Source organism: Lolium rigidum, chromosome 3 (genome assembly GCF_022539505.1).
Source record: "Lolium rigidum isolate FL_2022 chromosome 3, APGP_CSIRO_Lrig_0.1, whole genome shotgun sequence".
Classification (NCBI taxonomy): Eukaryota; Viridiplantae; Streptophyta; class Magnoliopsida; order Poales; family Poaceae; genus Lolium; species Lolium rigidum.
Window position 1 is genome coordinate 315,661,664 of NC_061510.1, and position 17,932 is coordinate 315,679,595.

Here is a 17,932-nt window from a genome sequence, read left to right on the forward strand (position 1 = left end):
AGAGAGGATCTCCATTGAACGCCCCTAAACACCCCGTAGCTGCTCCGATAGTGTTTTGGGGCCGGCGGCCAAAATGGACTCACGGGTGGAGATGCTCTGAGGCCCAATAAACTGGACCAATATCTTATTGACACATGCCGGAGGCTGGATCCGAATTTTCCGGCGCAGAAAAATCCTCTCATGAGGCTAGCCATAGTGCTAGTATCATAGCTAGTATCATGCATCCTAGGCCCACCAAAAATGCTGATGTGGCATGTAATTATGGATGAGAGAGGAGATTAGAGTATCATAGGTAGATACTGTATCATAGCGCACATCACGAGAAAAGTTAGTATCAAATAAATCTTGTACACAAATTTGCATTGGGATTCTACAAATCAATTAATATAGCAAAACTATGATACTAATCTATGATACTATGCATTATGGATCTAGTATCATAGAAAAGTATCATATACATGATACTACTATATGATACTACCCACTAGGGCCAGCCTGAAGAGTTTTTTAATGCTCAGAGAGGCAGATAACAAAGAGTTTGGAAGGAATTGGCGCAAGTCAGGGTCAGCAGCAGACAGCCATGGCACTGAACCGCCAACGCCGGCGACCCCCCTCATACGTTCTCCAGCAGCATTCACCAGCTCTAATTCCCAACTCCACTGGTACTGCACCTCTTCTCCGTGTAATTTATCACTTCAATTTTGTTTCTCCTGGGTAAAATTCACTATCTTCTGTTTCCTAATTTGTGAATCAGATCTACGATTGGAACGCATGGTGTCACCGTCGAGGTCTAGGAAACGCCCTTCCGAGCCGCAGGCCACGACTGCGCGCGCAAGGAAGCGCCGCCTTGCCGCGGCGGTGGCCTCAGATGAAGTTGCTGCCGCGGTTGCACCCCCGTCCACCTCTTCCCCCTGGGCATGTCGTCTTCCAGGGGATATGGTTCGCCAGATAGCGAGGCGCGTGCTAGCCGGCGATTTTCTGGATTACGTCCGCTTTCGCGCTGTTTGCACCAGTTGGAGGTCCGGCACCGTCTGCCCGCGCGGCCGCGGCGTCATCGATCCACACTTCCACCCGCGCCGCTGGATGATGCTGCCGGAGGGTCACGGTCTCTACCCCGGGCACGGCAAGCTGCGCGGCTATGTCCGTTTCTTCAACCTTGACACGGGAACCTTCGTCCGAGTCAAGCTCCCGCTTTTCAGGAACCACTGCGCTCTTGACTCTGTCGACGGCCTCCTTCTTCTCCAGAGAGACCAAGACACCGCCGTCCGCCTCCTCCACCCTTTCACAGGAGACATTACTGAGCTCCCACCGCTCGCCACCCTCCTCACTCAGCTGGACAATGATCTTCCTGTTGCAAATCCCGATCCCGAGCTGTCAAAATGGTACTACATCAGATGCGGTATATGCGCTTCCGTTTCCTGCACCGGTGGATCCATCATCGTCATGCTTACCTTCAGGCGTCTGCGGCGTCTGGCCTTCGCTACCTCCCAGGACCAGCAATGGACCATGCCAAACTGGGATATCCCGGTTAATAGGGCAATCTTGTCATTCCGAGGCAAGCTATTCTTGGCGCAATCTTATCCTAGCTCTAGTGGATCATTGGTTTTCCAGATTGACCCTCCCCTGCAGCCTGGTTCGCCGCCGCTGCCGCCAAGGCTGATCGCCACATGTCCGGCAGATAAGCTCTACTGCGGTTTCCATCTGGTAGAGTGCGACTCGCAGATCCTGCTTGTTGGCCATAACGATAGCTCTTGGTCGCACTTTGTGATTTACAAACTTGAGGACCTTATCTTGGAAAGATTTACCCCGGTGAAAAGCATTGGTGACCGTGCTCTCTTCCTAGAGAACAAGTGCCTCAGTGTCTCCTCTAAGGTGCTGCCTACTGTCATGTCTGAAACTGTTGTCTACAACCATCCAACTGATCGTTCTTTTGCACAATACCATCTCAATACTGGTGCTTGGTCTCGACCAATCGACACGTGCAGTCTAAATGGCTGTAACCCGGGTCCTCGTAGCCTCATCCAGCACGTCATTACCTGCTGCATTCGCGATGTCTGGTATATCACCGCTGCCCTTACTTTGTTTTTTCCCTAGCTGCTCCTTATATGTTACAACTGTTCCTACGCCATCTTATTTAACGGGCTTACTATATTCTCTTTATGATCCTTGTAGGAACAAAGGGCTGTTATGTTCGGAAAAGGAATCAAGGGAAGCTGGATTGCTTTTTTGGAAGGTGAAGAGAAAGCTCCGTTTTTGGGTAAGTTTACCAGCAGATAAACTGTTCTTTCTGTACTAGCACCATGGAGCGATTATGATGTGCTCAGTTATCACCGCTAGTTTTATTATCCTAACAAATTAGCAACCGACTACCAATCTAACTTGGTCAGATGCTCAATCCTCACAAATAATGTCCCCAGGACACGTCTAGCGAGCGGCTGCATGCCCGTTGGTTATTCTGAGCGGTCATACCAAAATGGAAATTGCTCACACAAATGGAAAGATGCGTACAGCTGTCAAAAAAGTAGGCTAGCTGATATCACTTTGTTGTTTTAAAAAAGTTGTAACTTTTAAACCGTGCGGTGAAATTACAATCCGCTTTCACTTTTAGAATCCGAACGACGAGAGCTTTGAAACTAGACCACATTTTCATATGTTTCGACGCAATTTTTTAACAAGCAACTTTGATGCGCGACAGAGCAACTTTGTTGTGCGGGAAAACAATTTTGGTATGCGACAAAGCAACTTTGGTGTGCAACAAAAACACTTGATTCACAACGATGGTAGGCTTCACAACAGCTGCAGCAACAACTCCTAATGTTTTTACTCTACAGGACACTAAAATTGCTCGGCCGAGTACTAAAGTTGCTCGTAGGACACTAAAAATTGCTCGGTCGGGCGCCAAAGTTGCTCTGCAGGGTTCAAAAACTGTGTCGCCGGGCACCAAAGTTGCTCTGCAGAGCACTTAAGTTGCTTCGTCACACATTAAAACTGCTCCCATGGACACCAAAATTATTGTCGGGCACCAAAGTTGTGCCTTCGTGTACCAAAAACTGTACATGTTCGTTGCACACCAAAGTTGCTTTGGCACACACCAAAGTTGGTTTGTTGCACAATAAAGTTGCTCTGCCGCGCATCAAAGTTGCTTGTTAAAAAAAATCGTCTAAACATATGAAAATGTGGTCGAGTTTCGAAGCTCTCGTCACGGGGATTTTAGTAGTGAAAACGAATTGTAATTTTGTCGCACGGTTTAAAAGTTATAGTTTTTTTAAAAATGACACATGATATCAGCTAGCCTACAATTTCATTAACAACTAGACTACCTGGTGCGTGTGCCCGGGACGTCCATCCGGCACGCGTCCGCCCGTAAGATTTCAGGAGTCTGCCCCCAATCAACATCCAACTGACAAAAAAACTCATGTCAGAAATTCAGATTCGTCCTAATCCACTTGCAATCCCCTATACTGATGGACTATCTATTAAATCAACTTTTAAATTTGCCCACATCGATCCTTGTTCTCCTACACAACCAATCAGCCGTGTATCCACTTCTTTGTAGGGAGACATGGTTTTGTATGCAATTTGACTAAAATAATCTGTCATCTTTGGCAACTAGCAGTCATGTGAAGGTTTTTGTGATCTTTGGTGATTTGCTCTGTTGTCCTATTTTTGGCACACATAGTACTCATCGGTTGCTTTCAGAATTAGTGCCAAGGATAATATCATGTAACTTGTTAAAGACTGTGGGGTGTGTTTCGTTTGAACCCAAGCAAATCTCAAAATTTGGCTAGCATATACTAGTATTTTAGATAGGGTTTTGGTTGTCCATGTTTTGGCCAATGTTGCCAAGAAAAATGAATTAGAGTTGACTAGTGAGCAGGTGCATGCTAAATTGTTAGCAACCATCAAAACTATAGCAAATTTGTTGCCCATGACCAAAAAATTGGTAAGGTTAGTTTTAGTCACCACAATCCACCAAACATATTGAATAAGCGAAATGATTATGCCCAGGATTATGTTAGGCTAAGAAATAAGGTGAATGATTATGCTAGAAGAAACATGCTAGAGAATTGTGGTAGGGGACGCAAATAAGGTAAATGATTATGCTAGTTTATTACCACTGTGAAATGAAGTTATTGCAGAGTTTGCAGGACCTTTTTTTTTTCTTCTAATGTACGTGCTCCCTCGTTCTTTTATACACGTGCTTTTCTTGTTTCACATTTGATCATATTGATGCAATTGGTTTAATCACGTATCTTACATGTTCTTTTGTACTTGTGCTCTTTTCTCTAGTCATAAATGGTCCCTTGTATCCAGAAGCTGGTGGAAGCTTGGATTTTCTTGCCGCCATGAAGAAGGAAGACTAGTTAGATTGTCATGCGTCATTGTCCTGTCCTCTTCGCTATAACATATCCACATGGCATCTATTGTTAAGTTATTGTAGCTTGTAAAATTAAATATGTTTATCTCCTGCTTTTCAGCACCGTTAAACTTGCTTTTCAGCAATCATGTAGCTTGGTAGATCAAACATGATGTTTATTTGTGTCCTTCCTTGCAAGCATTTAGGTATGTACTAGTTAGAGTTGCCACTGACCTTACTATTGAAAGTTAACAATTTATTTTTAGATTGGATCTCCTAACTCCAAAGATTTGTTTTTTGGGACTTGGGAGAATTTTACATGTGAGTTCTTTTGTCCAAATGACCTCTTGAACATCCTTGAGTGATTTCACTGAAACATCGACACAACACAATTCAGCACAACTGAGCTCAAATCAATTGAACGATTCGTCTTCCAAACCTTTTTTTGCTGGCAGTTTAGACCCCAAAGAATAAGGTTTCATATATATACAAGCATACAACACCGGACAATTAACAAATTATCAATAGCCGGATGCTTGTTCCTATTGATTGCAGAAGGCATCGATGATACTCATCTGGAGGTTAAAGGCGTGACATGTATTTTAGCTCTTCTTAGTCAATTAACTCTGAAAATGCGCCAGACTGCCAGACAGTTGTTACAGAATATAAACATCTAATTACCGGGAAAGGCGTAAAGAGATATATATCTTGTAGTTAGTTAGGTAAGCTTGCACTAGGATACACATGGATCAGCACGATGAGTCATGTCGAAGCGTTATTCATCAGCCCATGAGAGCGTGCGTACGTACGTACGCTTCCTAAACGGATCATAAGTCTTAGATGAACAAGATCATCAGGTAGATAGCTAAGTCTCTGTATATATATTCCCTTCAGCCTTATAGTCGATCAGGCAGCTGCTTCTTTGTGGCGACTCCGGGAGGTTGGGGCTGACAAACCCAGATTCACATCTGGCATAAGCCTAACCTAGATCTCTAACTGAGAATCGGTAACACAACAGTGACTCTACGACTGAAAGTAAATATATTACAACTCCGAATCTCCTTAGCTGACTTAGTTGTCTTCCAGTCAAGAACGGCTTGAACTTTATCTGGAATGACTGCAACACCTTTTTCAGAGATAACATGACCCAGGAAGATGAGCTCTTTTAACCAGAACTCACATTTGGAGAACTTGGCGTAGAGACGGTGCTCACGAAGTTTTGTTAGCACCAGACGAAGATGTTCATCATATTCATCTTCGGTTTTGGAGTAGATCAGAATATCGTCGATGTAGACCATGACGAACTTGTCGAGATACTCCATGAAAACAGAGTTCAGGAGCCGCATAGAAGTGGCAGGAGCATTTGTAAGGCCAAAGGACATGAAAGTGTACTCGTAAAGACCATTTCGAGTTGTGAACGCTGTCTTTGGAATGTCCTCCTTGCGGATTTTGATTTGATGGTACCTTGATCTCAAATCCATCTTTGAGAAGACTGTGGCACCGGACAACTGATCAAAAATATCATTGATTATAGGAACATGGTATTTGTTCTTGATTGTCACTGCGTTGAGCGGACGGTAATCAACAACCAGCCGCGGAATGTTGGTATCTCTCTTCTTGACAAAGAGGGCAGGGCAACCCCAGGAAGAAGTACTGGGTTGTATGAAGTTCTTCTCTTCTAACTCCTCTAACTGCTTCTTCAGTTCAACCAACTCTTCCGGAGGCATACGATATGGTCTCCGGGAAAACATGGGCAATTCCGGGAACCAACTCAATGACAAAGTCCACACTCCGATCAGGTGGCATGCCAGGTAACTCTTCAGGGAAGACATCTGGAAAGTCACGGACCACCCAGACATAAGAGATTTCTGGTTTATGTAGGGCTTCAATGACATACAACTCGGCTTCAGGGGTAAACCTTGCCGACGGAGATATTGCGGATGGAGCCCAGTACAGAACTCTTTTGCCGAAAATATTGGTCAGTACAATAGACCTAGCCGCGCAATCAATGACAGCCTTATGCTTTACTATCCAATCCATGCCAGATGACATCAATGTTAGTTGACTTGAGGGCAATGAGAGAGGTGGGGAACAATAGATGCCCTATACTGATTATAACCTCAGGGGTAATCCAAATGGTTTGCCAATGAGAAGCAGGAGTTGTGATTTCTAGAGGGGAGGGCATTGTGTTGAAGGGTATATCATGATTTCTTGCAAACTCTTGAGATATGAATTTATGCGATGCTCCGGAATCAAACAGAACTGTAGCTAGGATTGAGTTTATATAGAGCGTACCCATTAGGACGCTTGGATCCTCTTCAACCTCATCAGCAGAGACATGGGTCAGACGAGCACGACCGGAGGAGGGATCAATGGAATGGATCTTGGGTTAAAGGTCAACATCATGTACTAAGTTCACATTAAGTGAACCCAGCAAAATCCGGGACCTTCGGTTCAAGTCCAAGGGGATATCACAAATAAAGGGATAACTACTATCTGAGTGACACGGAGGACACTGCGAGGTAGTAATCACAAGGTAACTTTCAAGAAGCCATACCTAGATTCAGAAGTATTATTCAAGAACATTAAGAAAGAAAGGAGGCATCCAAGGTAAAAGGAAACCTTGAAGCCTACAACAGAATTATGTGGAACCCACAAAGTAAAAAGATCATGAGAAACAGATTCCTTGGAAAGGATTCGATCAACGGAATGATAACATTGACTGACTGGAAGGAACAAGATTCAGATCAACTGATGTAACTTTAGGAACACTGAGTTAAGCAACCAAGTACGAAGTACTTTTTTTAGAGAAAACAACCCAAACCCGTGGATCCTAGATGTTTGGAAATAACAGGGTAGAGGTAAAATCTTTTTCAATCAAAACAAGGTAAGATGACTCGGCATTAGAGTGACACCAGATAAGGAGTAAAAAGAGTACTATTCAGATTTTTTTGCAAATATTTTTAGGTTTCAAATAGTTTTCACAACTACTAGACTCAACATAGACTAGTAGAAAGGGTTTCCTATAGGCAGTCCTGCTCTGATACCAAAACCTGTCGCGACCCCGGAGGTCAAGGCTAGACAAACCCAGATATCAAATCTGGCATAAGCCTAACCTAGATCTGTAGGGCCTACAGGGTGAGAATCGGTAACACAGCAGTGACTCTACGACTGTAAGCAATATATTAGAACTCTTAGCAGAGTTAAGATCCAAATTTATTACACGCAGAGGTCACTAACCACAATTCAACAAGCAACGGAAAGAAAATTATGTTATCTAGATAACAAGACTGCAAAGGGCCTAAGAGGCCGTAACATAAGGCGACGTACCAGCCCATAAGTCTCAGGCTGCCGCCTGGGGAACTCCGAACTACTTGTCGATGTCGAGGTAGAACCCACCATCAGTTGGAAGAACTTCGTCTGAAACAAAGCATGCAAGAATGAGTACAGGGACTCAACAAGACTTAGTACAACCTTTTAGCAAAGCGGGTATGCGAGGCTTTATGTGTGGCTTATTTTGCGGAAAGCCAGTTTTCCTTTGTAAACAATAGGAAGCAGAAGCTCGTCTATTCAGACCATTTTCAACAGGGATAAGAGAGCGATATATACTCTAGCTCTAATATCATCATGTTGAATCCACCGAATCTTCACCATCACCTGAACCTGTTACCTAGGATCACCCCCTCGACACCCTGAGAAGGGATCCTTATTCACACATAGATATCAAGTTTTACGATCAGGGTCAAGTTGTCTATGATCATCACGTCCTTTCCCAAGTCATCCTTAACCGTGGACACGGCTTTTCGAAAAGATTTACCCTGCAGGGGTGTACAACTTTACCCACACGCGCCGACCGACTCTTAGTGCCACTAGTATAACACACTTCCTTGGTGTGCTGGCAGAGGGTGGTCGACCAAAACCTTTCCCTTACTTCGCCTATTCCATGAGTCAAACTAACTGGGAACTCCATCATCGTAGGTAGCCATTCTCTGAGGCGGTCCCGATCATTATGCGCAGGGGATCCAGTTCAATGCCTCCAACATACTTCACACTAGCCACTCCCTGTATGATGCACTTTGAAAACCTTTTCCACCTTTTCCCCATGCCTATGGCAAATGGAACTCGCAAACTAATTGACTCATGGATAAGCTAGGTAAGTTCGGGCCAAGGGGTTCCCATGGGCCCCGTGTGGCTGTACGCTCGCTCTTGGTTCCAGAGGCAAGAACTCAGGTCCTAGTATCGGCGAGAACGAGTCAAATCACCACATCCCCATGTGGCGGCCCATCCAAGCCTTTAGCATGTTTATTAACATCATCACTGATCTTACCACGTCATCCTGTCAAACTAGGTTCATTCGGAGCTCTGATTCATCAACCGGATGGATCAAACTTCAACAACTAAGCATGGCTAAGCATATCATATATAAGGCTCTGGCGATGCGATCAAGCTCAACCTAGTTTTGCTGGGAGCAGTGGATCAGGAACTTTAGGCTACAAGGATAGATTATGCACACATAGGATAGCTACAATTGCCAATAAAACATATTTGAAGCGGATGCAATATGTAAGAACCAGAAGAAAAGCATTTCGAAACCATTTATGAACCAGGTTAGGGCTTGCCTTGTCCCTCGTTGTTCGGGTATTGCTCTTCGGTGGCATTGATCTCAGGTTTGTGTTCTGTCCCTATCGAGAAGAACCAAATATCGGAAAGGAAGAGCACAATCAGGACAAGGTACAATGCAATGCACAAATGATATGATGACATGCCATATTAATTGGGTAAAACATGTATGAAACATGGATAAACAACTAGGAAATGTTTTTCTGATCATTTTGATATATAATTTTATATTTTTCTGAATTAAAATGAATTAGTTATGAATTTCCCAATTTTAATTCATTTTTAAATCAATTTCTGAAAATTATTGGAAAATAATAAAAATTTGACAAACTGGACCCACATGTCATAATTTTATTCTTTTCTAAACATTAATGAAATTATTAAAATTCTGACAAGGGGACCCACATGTCATATTATTTTCTATTTAAAGAATTACAGAAAAGATTTACCGAAAAAATACAGAAAAATGGAAAAGACATTTATGGTGTCATGCTAACGTCAGCAAGGCCATGAGCTCTCTACGGAGCTCGGCCGGGTTGCAATCGGCCGATTGAGAGGGCGGCTAGGGCGCGCGCGAGGGGCAAACGGCGCGGGGCGACGCGGGAGACTGAATGGTGGCGGCGTTAGAGAGGGTTAGGGGGTGAGGCGAGGATACCAGGGGAAAGAGGAGCTCACCACGAGCGTGATGGCGTCGATGGCGACGGCCGGGGACGCTCGCCGGCGCCGGAATCGAGTGGGGCAGGGCCGGCGTCTGTGAGCTAGGGTTAGCTCTGGGAGGGCACGCGAGAGTGTGGGGGAAGGGGAGAGTGGGGGCTAGGGTTCGGCGGCGGCCGGTGGAGCTCTTATAGCCACTGGGGGGGCGGCGGAGCTCATCTTGGCCGGCCAGACCATCGGGGAAGACGCCGTTTTTGCGGAAAAAAACCCCTGCGGGGTGTTGGGCTGCGGTGGCTTTGGCTGCTGGGCCACTTGGGCCGTGTTTGGGCTGCGGCCAGTGAGGGAAAAGAGAGAGAAGGGGGTAGGCTGAGCCCAGGGAGAGAAGAGAGGAGGGTTTGTCCCCTATTTTTATTCTTTCTCTTTTTCTGATTTTTGTTTCTCTTTTCAAAATCCAATTTCAAATCTGTTTTGAATTTTGTTTGAACTCAAATTTTGCAGAGAAGATATAAATTCACATGGCCTTATTGAATGACAACAAAACCATGTGGCCTAATATTAAAAACTTGAGAGAATTTGAGTGAGAAAGAAATAGAGAAGGGTTTGCATAATTGAAATCAAATCAACTTTGATGCGAATTTTACTCAAATTCAAACTAATTCAATGCTCATGAACACTCATTTATTTAGATAAACAAGGTTGGGATGTGATACGTCTCAAACATATCTATAATTTCTTATGTTCCATGCTACTTTTATGACAATACTCACATGTTTTATACACACTTTACATCATTTATATGCATTTTCCGGCACTAACCTATTGACGAGATGCCGAAGAGCCAGTTGCTGTTTTCTGCTGTTTTTGGTTTCAGAAATCCTACAAAGGAAATATTCTCGGAATTGGACGAAATCAACGCTCAGGGTCTTATTTTTCCACGGAGCTTCCAGAAGACCGAAGAGCATACGAGGTGGGGCGACGAGGCGCCCAAACCACAGGGCCGCGCGGCCTGGGTGGGCGATGACCCACAAGTATAGGGGGTGTATCGTAGTATCTTCGATAACTAAGAATGTCGATCCCAACGAGGAGCAGAAGGTGTTGACAAGCAGTTTCGATTAAGGATTCACTGTAAATGCTCACAGACAAGTATTCAGGGGTTTTGATGTAACAGATGAATAAAGTACGAGTAAGTAAAGTGCGAGAGTAATAATTGCAGCGAGTGGCCCAATCCTTTTTAGCACAAAGGACAAGCCGGTTTGTTTACTTATAATGACCAAACGTTCTCGAGGACACACGGGATTTTAGTCTAGTGTTTTCGCTACATACGACTAATTAATCTTCATTGTTTTGATAAGTGTTGTGTGGGTGAACCTATGCTAATGTACCGCCCTTCCTAGGACTAATACATACTTGTGATTATACCCCTTGCAAGCATCCGCAACTACAAGAAAGTAATTAAGATAAATCTAACCACAACCTTAAACTCTGAGATCCTACTATCCCTCCTGCATCGATATACCAACGGGGGCTCAGGTTTCTGTCACTCCGGCAACCCCGCAATTGGCAAACGAGTACAAGATGCATTGCCCTAGGCCCATAAAGGTGAAGTGTCGTGTAGTCGACGTTCACACGACACCACTAGAAGAATAACACCACAACTTAAATATCATAACATTGAATATTACTCAACCATACTTCACTACTAACATTTAGACTTCACCCATGTCCTCAAGAACTAAACGAACTACTCACGAGACATCATATGGAACATGATCAGAGGTGATATGATGATGAATAACAATCTGAACATAAACCTTGGTTCAACGGTTTCACTCAATAGCATCAATAACAAGTAGAAATCAACACCGGGAGAGTTTCCCCTATCAAACAAACAAGATCAAACCCAAATTGTTACAGTTGTGACGAGGTGCAGTGGTGGAGATGGCGGTGATCATGATGATGATGATGGTGATGATGATGGAGATGATGTCCAGCTCGATGGCGGTGACGATGGCGTCGATTTCCCCCTCTGGGAGGGAATTTCCCCGGCGGATCTCAGCCTGCCGGAGAGCTCTTTTCTCTCTGGTGTTCTCCGCCCCGCAGAGGCGGCTGTGTCTCTTCGCGACGTACCCCTGGAGCTTAGCTTTTCGGGACGAAGGCGTACGCGAAGAAAAGGAGGCGAGAGGGGGCTGTGGGCCCCCTCCTCACAGGGCGGCGCGGCCAGGGCAGGGCCCGCGCCGGCCTATGAGGGGGCCCATGGCGGCCCTCCTCGGCTCCCCCTTCTGGCTCCCTTCGTCATCTGGAAAAATAGGATTTTTCATATAATTTCCGTCAACTGTTGATCTTCCGAAATATTGCATTCTGACGGTGCTTTTTCCAGCGAGAATCCCGGCTCCGGTGCGCGATCCTCCAATAATCATGAAACATGCAAAATAGATGAAATAACATAAGTATCATCTCCAAATATGAAATATATCAATGAATAACAGCAAATTATGATATAAAATAGTGATGCAAATTGGACGTATCAACCCCCCAAGCTTAGACTTCGCTTGTCCCCAAGCGAAACTGAACTCGGTAAACAGGACCACATGTTTATGGAGTGAAGAGTCGATAAATCAAATACGGACAAGAAGCCTCATATTCATTCACACAAGACATTCTAGTAAACAACTTCCTCATATAACTCAACTTGAAACAAGTATAAGGTAATCACAAATAAAGGTGCATAAGAAATCATAGTTGGTGATGGCAAACTTTGTTCTTGGTCAGAGAACAGTTAACAGATTATACTTATCTATTGAGCAGCGCTCTCATATTAAAGCTTATGGTAAACTTGCATACTCAATCATAGTGATCATTGATAACTTTCAAAGCTATATTCATTCAGATAAAACTTGTACTAAACAAGGAAGAGTAAAAGACATGATGAAGCAAATCACAATATAATAGTTTGATCACAACAACTCAAATGCTTGCTTGAGATGGAGGGAAATAGGTTTACCGACTCAACATAAAGTAAAAGACAGGCCCTTCGCGAGAGGGAAGCAGGATTAAATCATGTGCTAGAGCTTTTTCAGTTTTGAAATCATATAAAGAGAATAAAAGTAATATTTTAAGAGGTGTTTGTTGTTGTCAACGAATGGTAGCGGGTACTCTAACCCCCTTGCCAAACAGACCTCCAAAGAGCGGCTCCCATGAAGGACGTTATCTCTACCAGCAAGGTAGATCATCCCTCTTCTCTTTTGTTTACACATGTACTTTAGTTTATTTAAGGATGACACTCCCCCCAACCTTTGCTTACACAAGCCATGGCTAACCGAATCCTCGGGTGCCTTCCAACAATATCATACCATGGAGGAGTGTCTATTGCAAAATTAAGTTGCTTACTGATGAATCAGAGCAAAACATGTGAAGAGAATTATTAATGAGAGTTGATTAATTGGGGCTGGGAACCCCGTTGCCAGCTCTTTTTGCAAAATTAAAGGATAAGTGGATGAAGCCACTAGTCCATTAGTGGAAGCTGCCTAACAAGACTGAAAGATAAAACACCACATACTTCCTCATGAGCTATAAAACATTGACACAAATAAGAAGTAATAAATTTTGAATTGTTTAAAGGTAGCACATGAAGTATTTACTTGGAATGGAAGGGAAATACCATGTAGTAGGTAGATATGGTGGACACAAATGGCATAGGTTTGGGTTGAGGTTTGGATGCACGAGAAGCATTCCCTCTCGGTACGAGTCTTTGGCTAGCAAGGTTAATTAGCAAGCATAAAAGTTGAGGGAGACAAACGAATATAAATGTGATAGAAACAATCATGCATCTTTCTTGTAAGCACAAACAATTTTAACTTCAGAATAATAAGCTATGAGCTAACAAGAAAGGAAGACAATGAAACAACTATATGTATTTCTCTTTTCTACTTAAACCTCAAGGTGTTGTTGCTATTGACCAATGCTAAGTTTGCCAAAACCAAATAGATTTACTCAATGCTCCCAAAGTGGTACCAATACTAAAATCAAGATCAATCATATAATAGAAATTGCAAACTAAAATAAGGTGTGCAATATGTAAATGATAAGACTTCTCATTAATATTTCATAACGATAACTCACACCAAGGGATACATAGACAACCAACCAAAGGAGAGATATTTCCACACTGCAACCCATCTTATATGATAACTTCCCTACTCATGATATGACACTGCTTGATAGTAAAAAGTAAAAGGTAGTGATGATGTGATACCGCGGCACTCCCCCAAGCTTGGAACAAACCAAGGGGATGCCAATACCGATGATGAATTACTCCTTTGGCGATGGTGGTGATGAACTCCTCCCGCGCTTCTTACGGATCTCCTTCGACTTCGGTTTCTCAACTTGGCAATTCTGCACTAAGACTCGAAGAGATTCATTGTTATACGAAGTTGGCGGTGGCGACCTTGTGATGGGTATCGAGTAATATTCCGGCATTCTACGGAGTCGGTAATTCTCCTTCCGGAGTATCTCCACTTCTCTTCTTAGAGCCCGGTATTGACCACAAAACTCATCGGTAGTCCGTAGAGCTTCTTCCGAGCACGGGGAAAGAGTCGAGGCCAAGAGCAGGTGGTAAGGGTCCACGCAAGTTATGAGAGAAAGAACATCGAGTGTCAACAGATCCCACCAAGATTTGCTTACTCCCAACAGCTTGTTGCTCTTGTTTTGACGACACCCTTTTCACTTCTTCCTTCGAAAGCTCTTTGCCCTTGTTGTTGAAGGCCATGGTGCTCCAAGATTGAAAATAGATCCTGGCAAAAACAGCTCGAAACAAAACACGTCGAGAAAACGATATACGGACCTCCAGGGGTTCGGGGGATTATATAGCAGGAATTTTTATGTCATAAGGAAAGTTCCAGGTCGAACCGGAGTCGGAAAGGGGCGACGAGGCGGCCAGCTCATAGGGCGGCGCGGGCCAAGGCCTGGCCGCGCCGGCCTATGGGGGCACGCCCTCGTGCGTCTCCTCCACTCCGTTTCGATCTCGTAATTTTTCATATTTTCCAAAAACAACAAAAACATTGTTCGGAAAGTAAATCGCGAACTTTTTATTACCTGTACTGTTACCTATTCAAAGTCGAGTTACGCGGATCGTCAATTTGACCTTTGATGAAAGCCTCCGGTGTTTCCACTCGAATAACATCAACATCTACATTATAAGAATCACCTGAAATATAATGCTTGAGTCTTTGTCCATTCACCACTTGCGTGGCATTTCCTTGGAGAGAACTAATTTTAATTGCTCCTGAACGATACACCTCCTCAACAACATATGGTCCTTCCCATTTCGAGAGTAATTTCCCTGCAAAGAATCTGAGACGAGACCGATACAATAGGACTTTATCCCCAATATTAAACTCTCTTTTGATAATCCTTCTATCGTGCCATTTCTTAACTTTCTCTTTAAAGAGTTTAGCATTTTCATAAGATTCACTTCTCCATTCATCTAGAGAACTTAATTGCAGCAACCTCTTATTACCGGCTAGTTTAGGATCTTTATTTAGTTCTCTAACAGCCCAATAAGCTTTGTGCTCTAGTTCTAAAGGTAAATGACAAGCTTTTCCATAAACCATTTTATAAGGTGACATTCCCATGGGTTTTTTATAAGCAGTTCTATAAGCCCATAGTGCTTCCTTCAATTTACTAGCCCAATTCTTTCTAGTTTTATTAACTGTCTTTTGCAAGATAGATTTAATTTCTCTATTTGATAGTTCTACTTGCCCACTAGTTTGAGGATGATAAGCGGAAGCAATTCTATGATTAATACCATATTTAGCAAGAGTTTTTCTAAAACCACCATGAATAAAATGAGAACCTCCATCTGTCATAATATAACTAGGAACTCCAAATCTAGGAAAAATAATGTCTAAAAGCATTCTTAAAGAGGTCTCACCATCAGCACTTTTTGTAGGTATGGCTTCCACCCATTTAGTAACATAATCAACAGCAACAAGTATATGAGTGTTACCTTCCGAAGAGGGAAAAGGTCCCATGAAGTCAAATCCCCAACAATCAAACGGTTCAATAACAAGAGTATAATTCATAGGCATTTCATTGCGTTCGGAGATATTACCAACCCTTTGACATTCATCACAAGATAAAATAAACTTCCTTGCATCGTTGAAGAGAGTTGGCCAATAAAAACCTGATTGTAGAACCTTTTGCGTGGTTCTATCTCCGGCGTGATGTCCTCCATAAGCACTACCATGACATTTACTCAATATCTCTTGTTGTTCATATTCGGGAACACACCTTCGCAGAATACCATCCACTCCTTCTTTATATAAGTGTGGGTCATCCCAAAAATAATGCCTCAAGTCATAAAAGAATTTCCTCCTTTGCTTGAGCTGAAAAGGTTGGAGGCAAGTACTTTAACATCCCTAGGATAGGGCATCTTCTCAATTGCTTCAACTTTAGCTCTATCAACTTCAATACCTCTCTTGGAAATTTTATGTCCCAATACAATTCCTTCATTAACCATAAAGTGGCATTTCTCCCAATTAAGAACAAGGTTAGTTTCTGTCACACCCCAACTTTTGCAAACCTGTTTAATTATCCAAAGTGCAAAAATTAGGGGGAACAAAAACTTTTTCTATAGACTAATTAAGATGAATTTCCTTGATCTGTTTGTTATGATGAATTGCCTTGATCCGTTGGTAGATGAATTGTCTTGATTCGCTTGTTGAGTTTTGTCTTGAGCTACCCCAAAGCACGAGCACCTTTAGTGGTCAGACAAACAACTCACCTAATAAAACTCTTGTGTGGCCTAGGAAAGGTTGTTCTCCTTTTTCAGCACATCAAACTTTTCTCCTCATGGCAACATGAGTGTGCCCACTTCAAATTTCTCTTTGGGGTATAATACAACTCACCCCATCCTTGAATTCAAGTCTTGGATCATCTACCCCTTTATTACTTCCTTCTCCTATACCCTAGTCAAAAACCTGTTTTTGGCAGGCTTAAAAAGTTCTAACTTTGGCAGTTGATATCTAACCACCCATAATTGTTATTGGTGACCTTAATGCATGGATCTCATCTATGCAACATCCTATACCACTTCCACGTCTTGCATGTCCCATGCAACCCTTACAATTCTTATATTCACCTGATCTTGCACCCTATCCAGTGTTTCAGCACTAGATCACTTCTTCCTCTTTTACCTCTTGTTTTTATTTTAAACCAAGTTTAATCTTCACAAAACCAAGAGTGAAAATGGTAGCTACATTATGTAGTAGTCATCCACCCTTGGTATCGCTTTTCCCTAAATTAAAGTTTCCCTCTCTTATAAAAGTTCCACAACCCTATCTATTTCCTTCTCTAGTTTTAACCACAAAAAAACCACTCCTAGTTTTATTTGAATCTCTTCAAATATTTTTTCCTCAAGTAACAAGAGGGATTGTGGATAATATTTTACCACCCCATTTCTTTCAACCCAAAAATACTTTCTAAAGAAGTGTTTATTTTATTCTTTTCTTTAAATACAGGGTTTTGGTATATGTGCCATCCTTGCACCTTTAAAATCAAATAAATTTTAAGAAGATCTACTCATGCATAGTTGTGCATGAACTTTTACTATTTTTACTTTTAAGACCAAAATACTACGTCGCTTCTCTCTGAATATTCAAATGTTTGTCATTCAAAATTTGCCATAGAAGTGTTTCAAACAATTCTCTTTTGATCTACACCTACATCTCATCTATACCTCACCAAAATCATCACCATCTTCCTCTCACCTTTTCTTAAAATTTCCAAACCTTGTTGGACCAACATGATCTTTTGATAGTTTTAAATAAATAATATATTTTCTCCCATCTCCTTTCCAAAATGAGTTCATTCAAAATCTTTCCACACCAAATTTTTGGACCAACACTTTTTGCTCAACACCACCATGCACCCTCCCCTTCCCATAACTTTTTGTCTCTCAAATGACAAATTGGCACCATCACCCTTATCACCATCTTTCCCATCCCACCTTATTTTGTTTCTCTTTTTCAAAATATGGCAATGTTGTGTAACCCTTGTCATCGCTTGATCTCCACCATACTCACCATCTACCCCCTCTCCTAGCCCTCTCTCTTTTCTCTCTTATTCATAGTCGGGCCTTGGTGCCCTAGCACCACCTCTCACCCCTGCACCTCCTTGGCCCAAAAACCTACCCCTCTACCCTTCCCTGGACCCTCTCCATACCCTTCCACCAGCCCTAGTCAAGCAGCCCACAAAAGGGGGGCCCAAAACTAAACCCCAACGGAGCCAGAGAGGAAAAACGAA

The 17,932-nt window shown here is 42.9% G+C and overlaps 1 protein-coding gene across 1 annotated transcript; it reads left to right on the top strand.

The window, feature by feature from the left end:
• The first annotated feature begins 527 nt into the window (after nt 1-527).
• LOC124699905 lies at nt 528-4,544 on the top strand. The gene is made up of 4 exons (XM_047232133.1): nt 528-662; nt 755-2,057; nt 2,173-2,257; nt 4,291-4,544. The coding sequence occupies exons 1-4, from the start codon at nt 581-583 to the stop codon at nt 4,294-4,296; spliced, it is 1,476 nt and encodes a 491-aa protein (XP_047088089.1). The 5' UTR covers nt 528-580; the 3' UTR covers nt 4,297-4,544.
• Nucleotides 4,545-17,932: the final 13,388 nt, after the last annotated feature.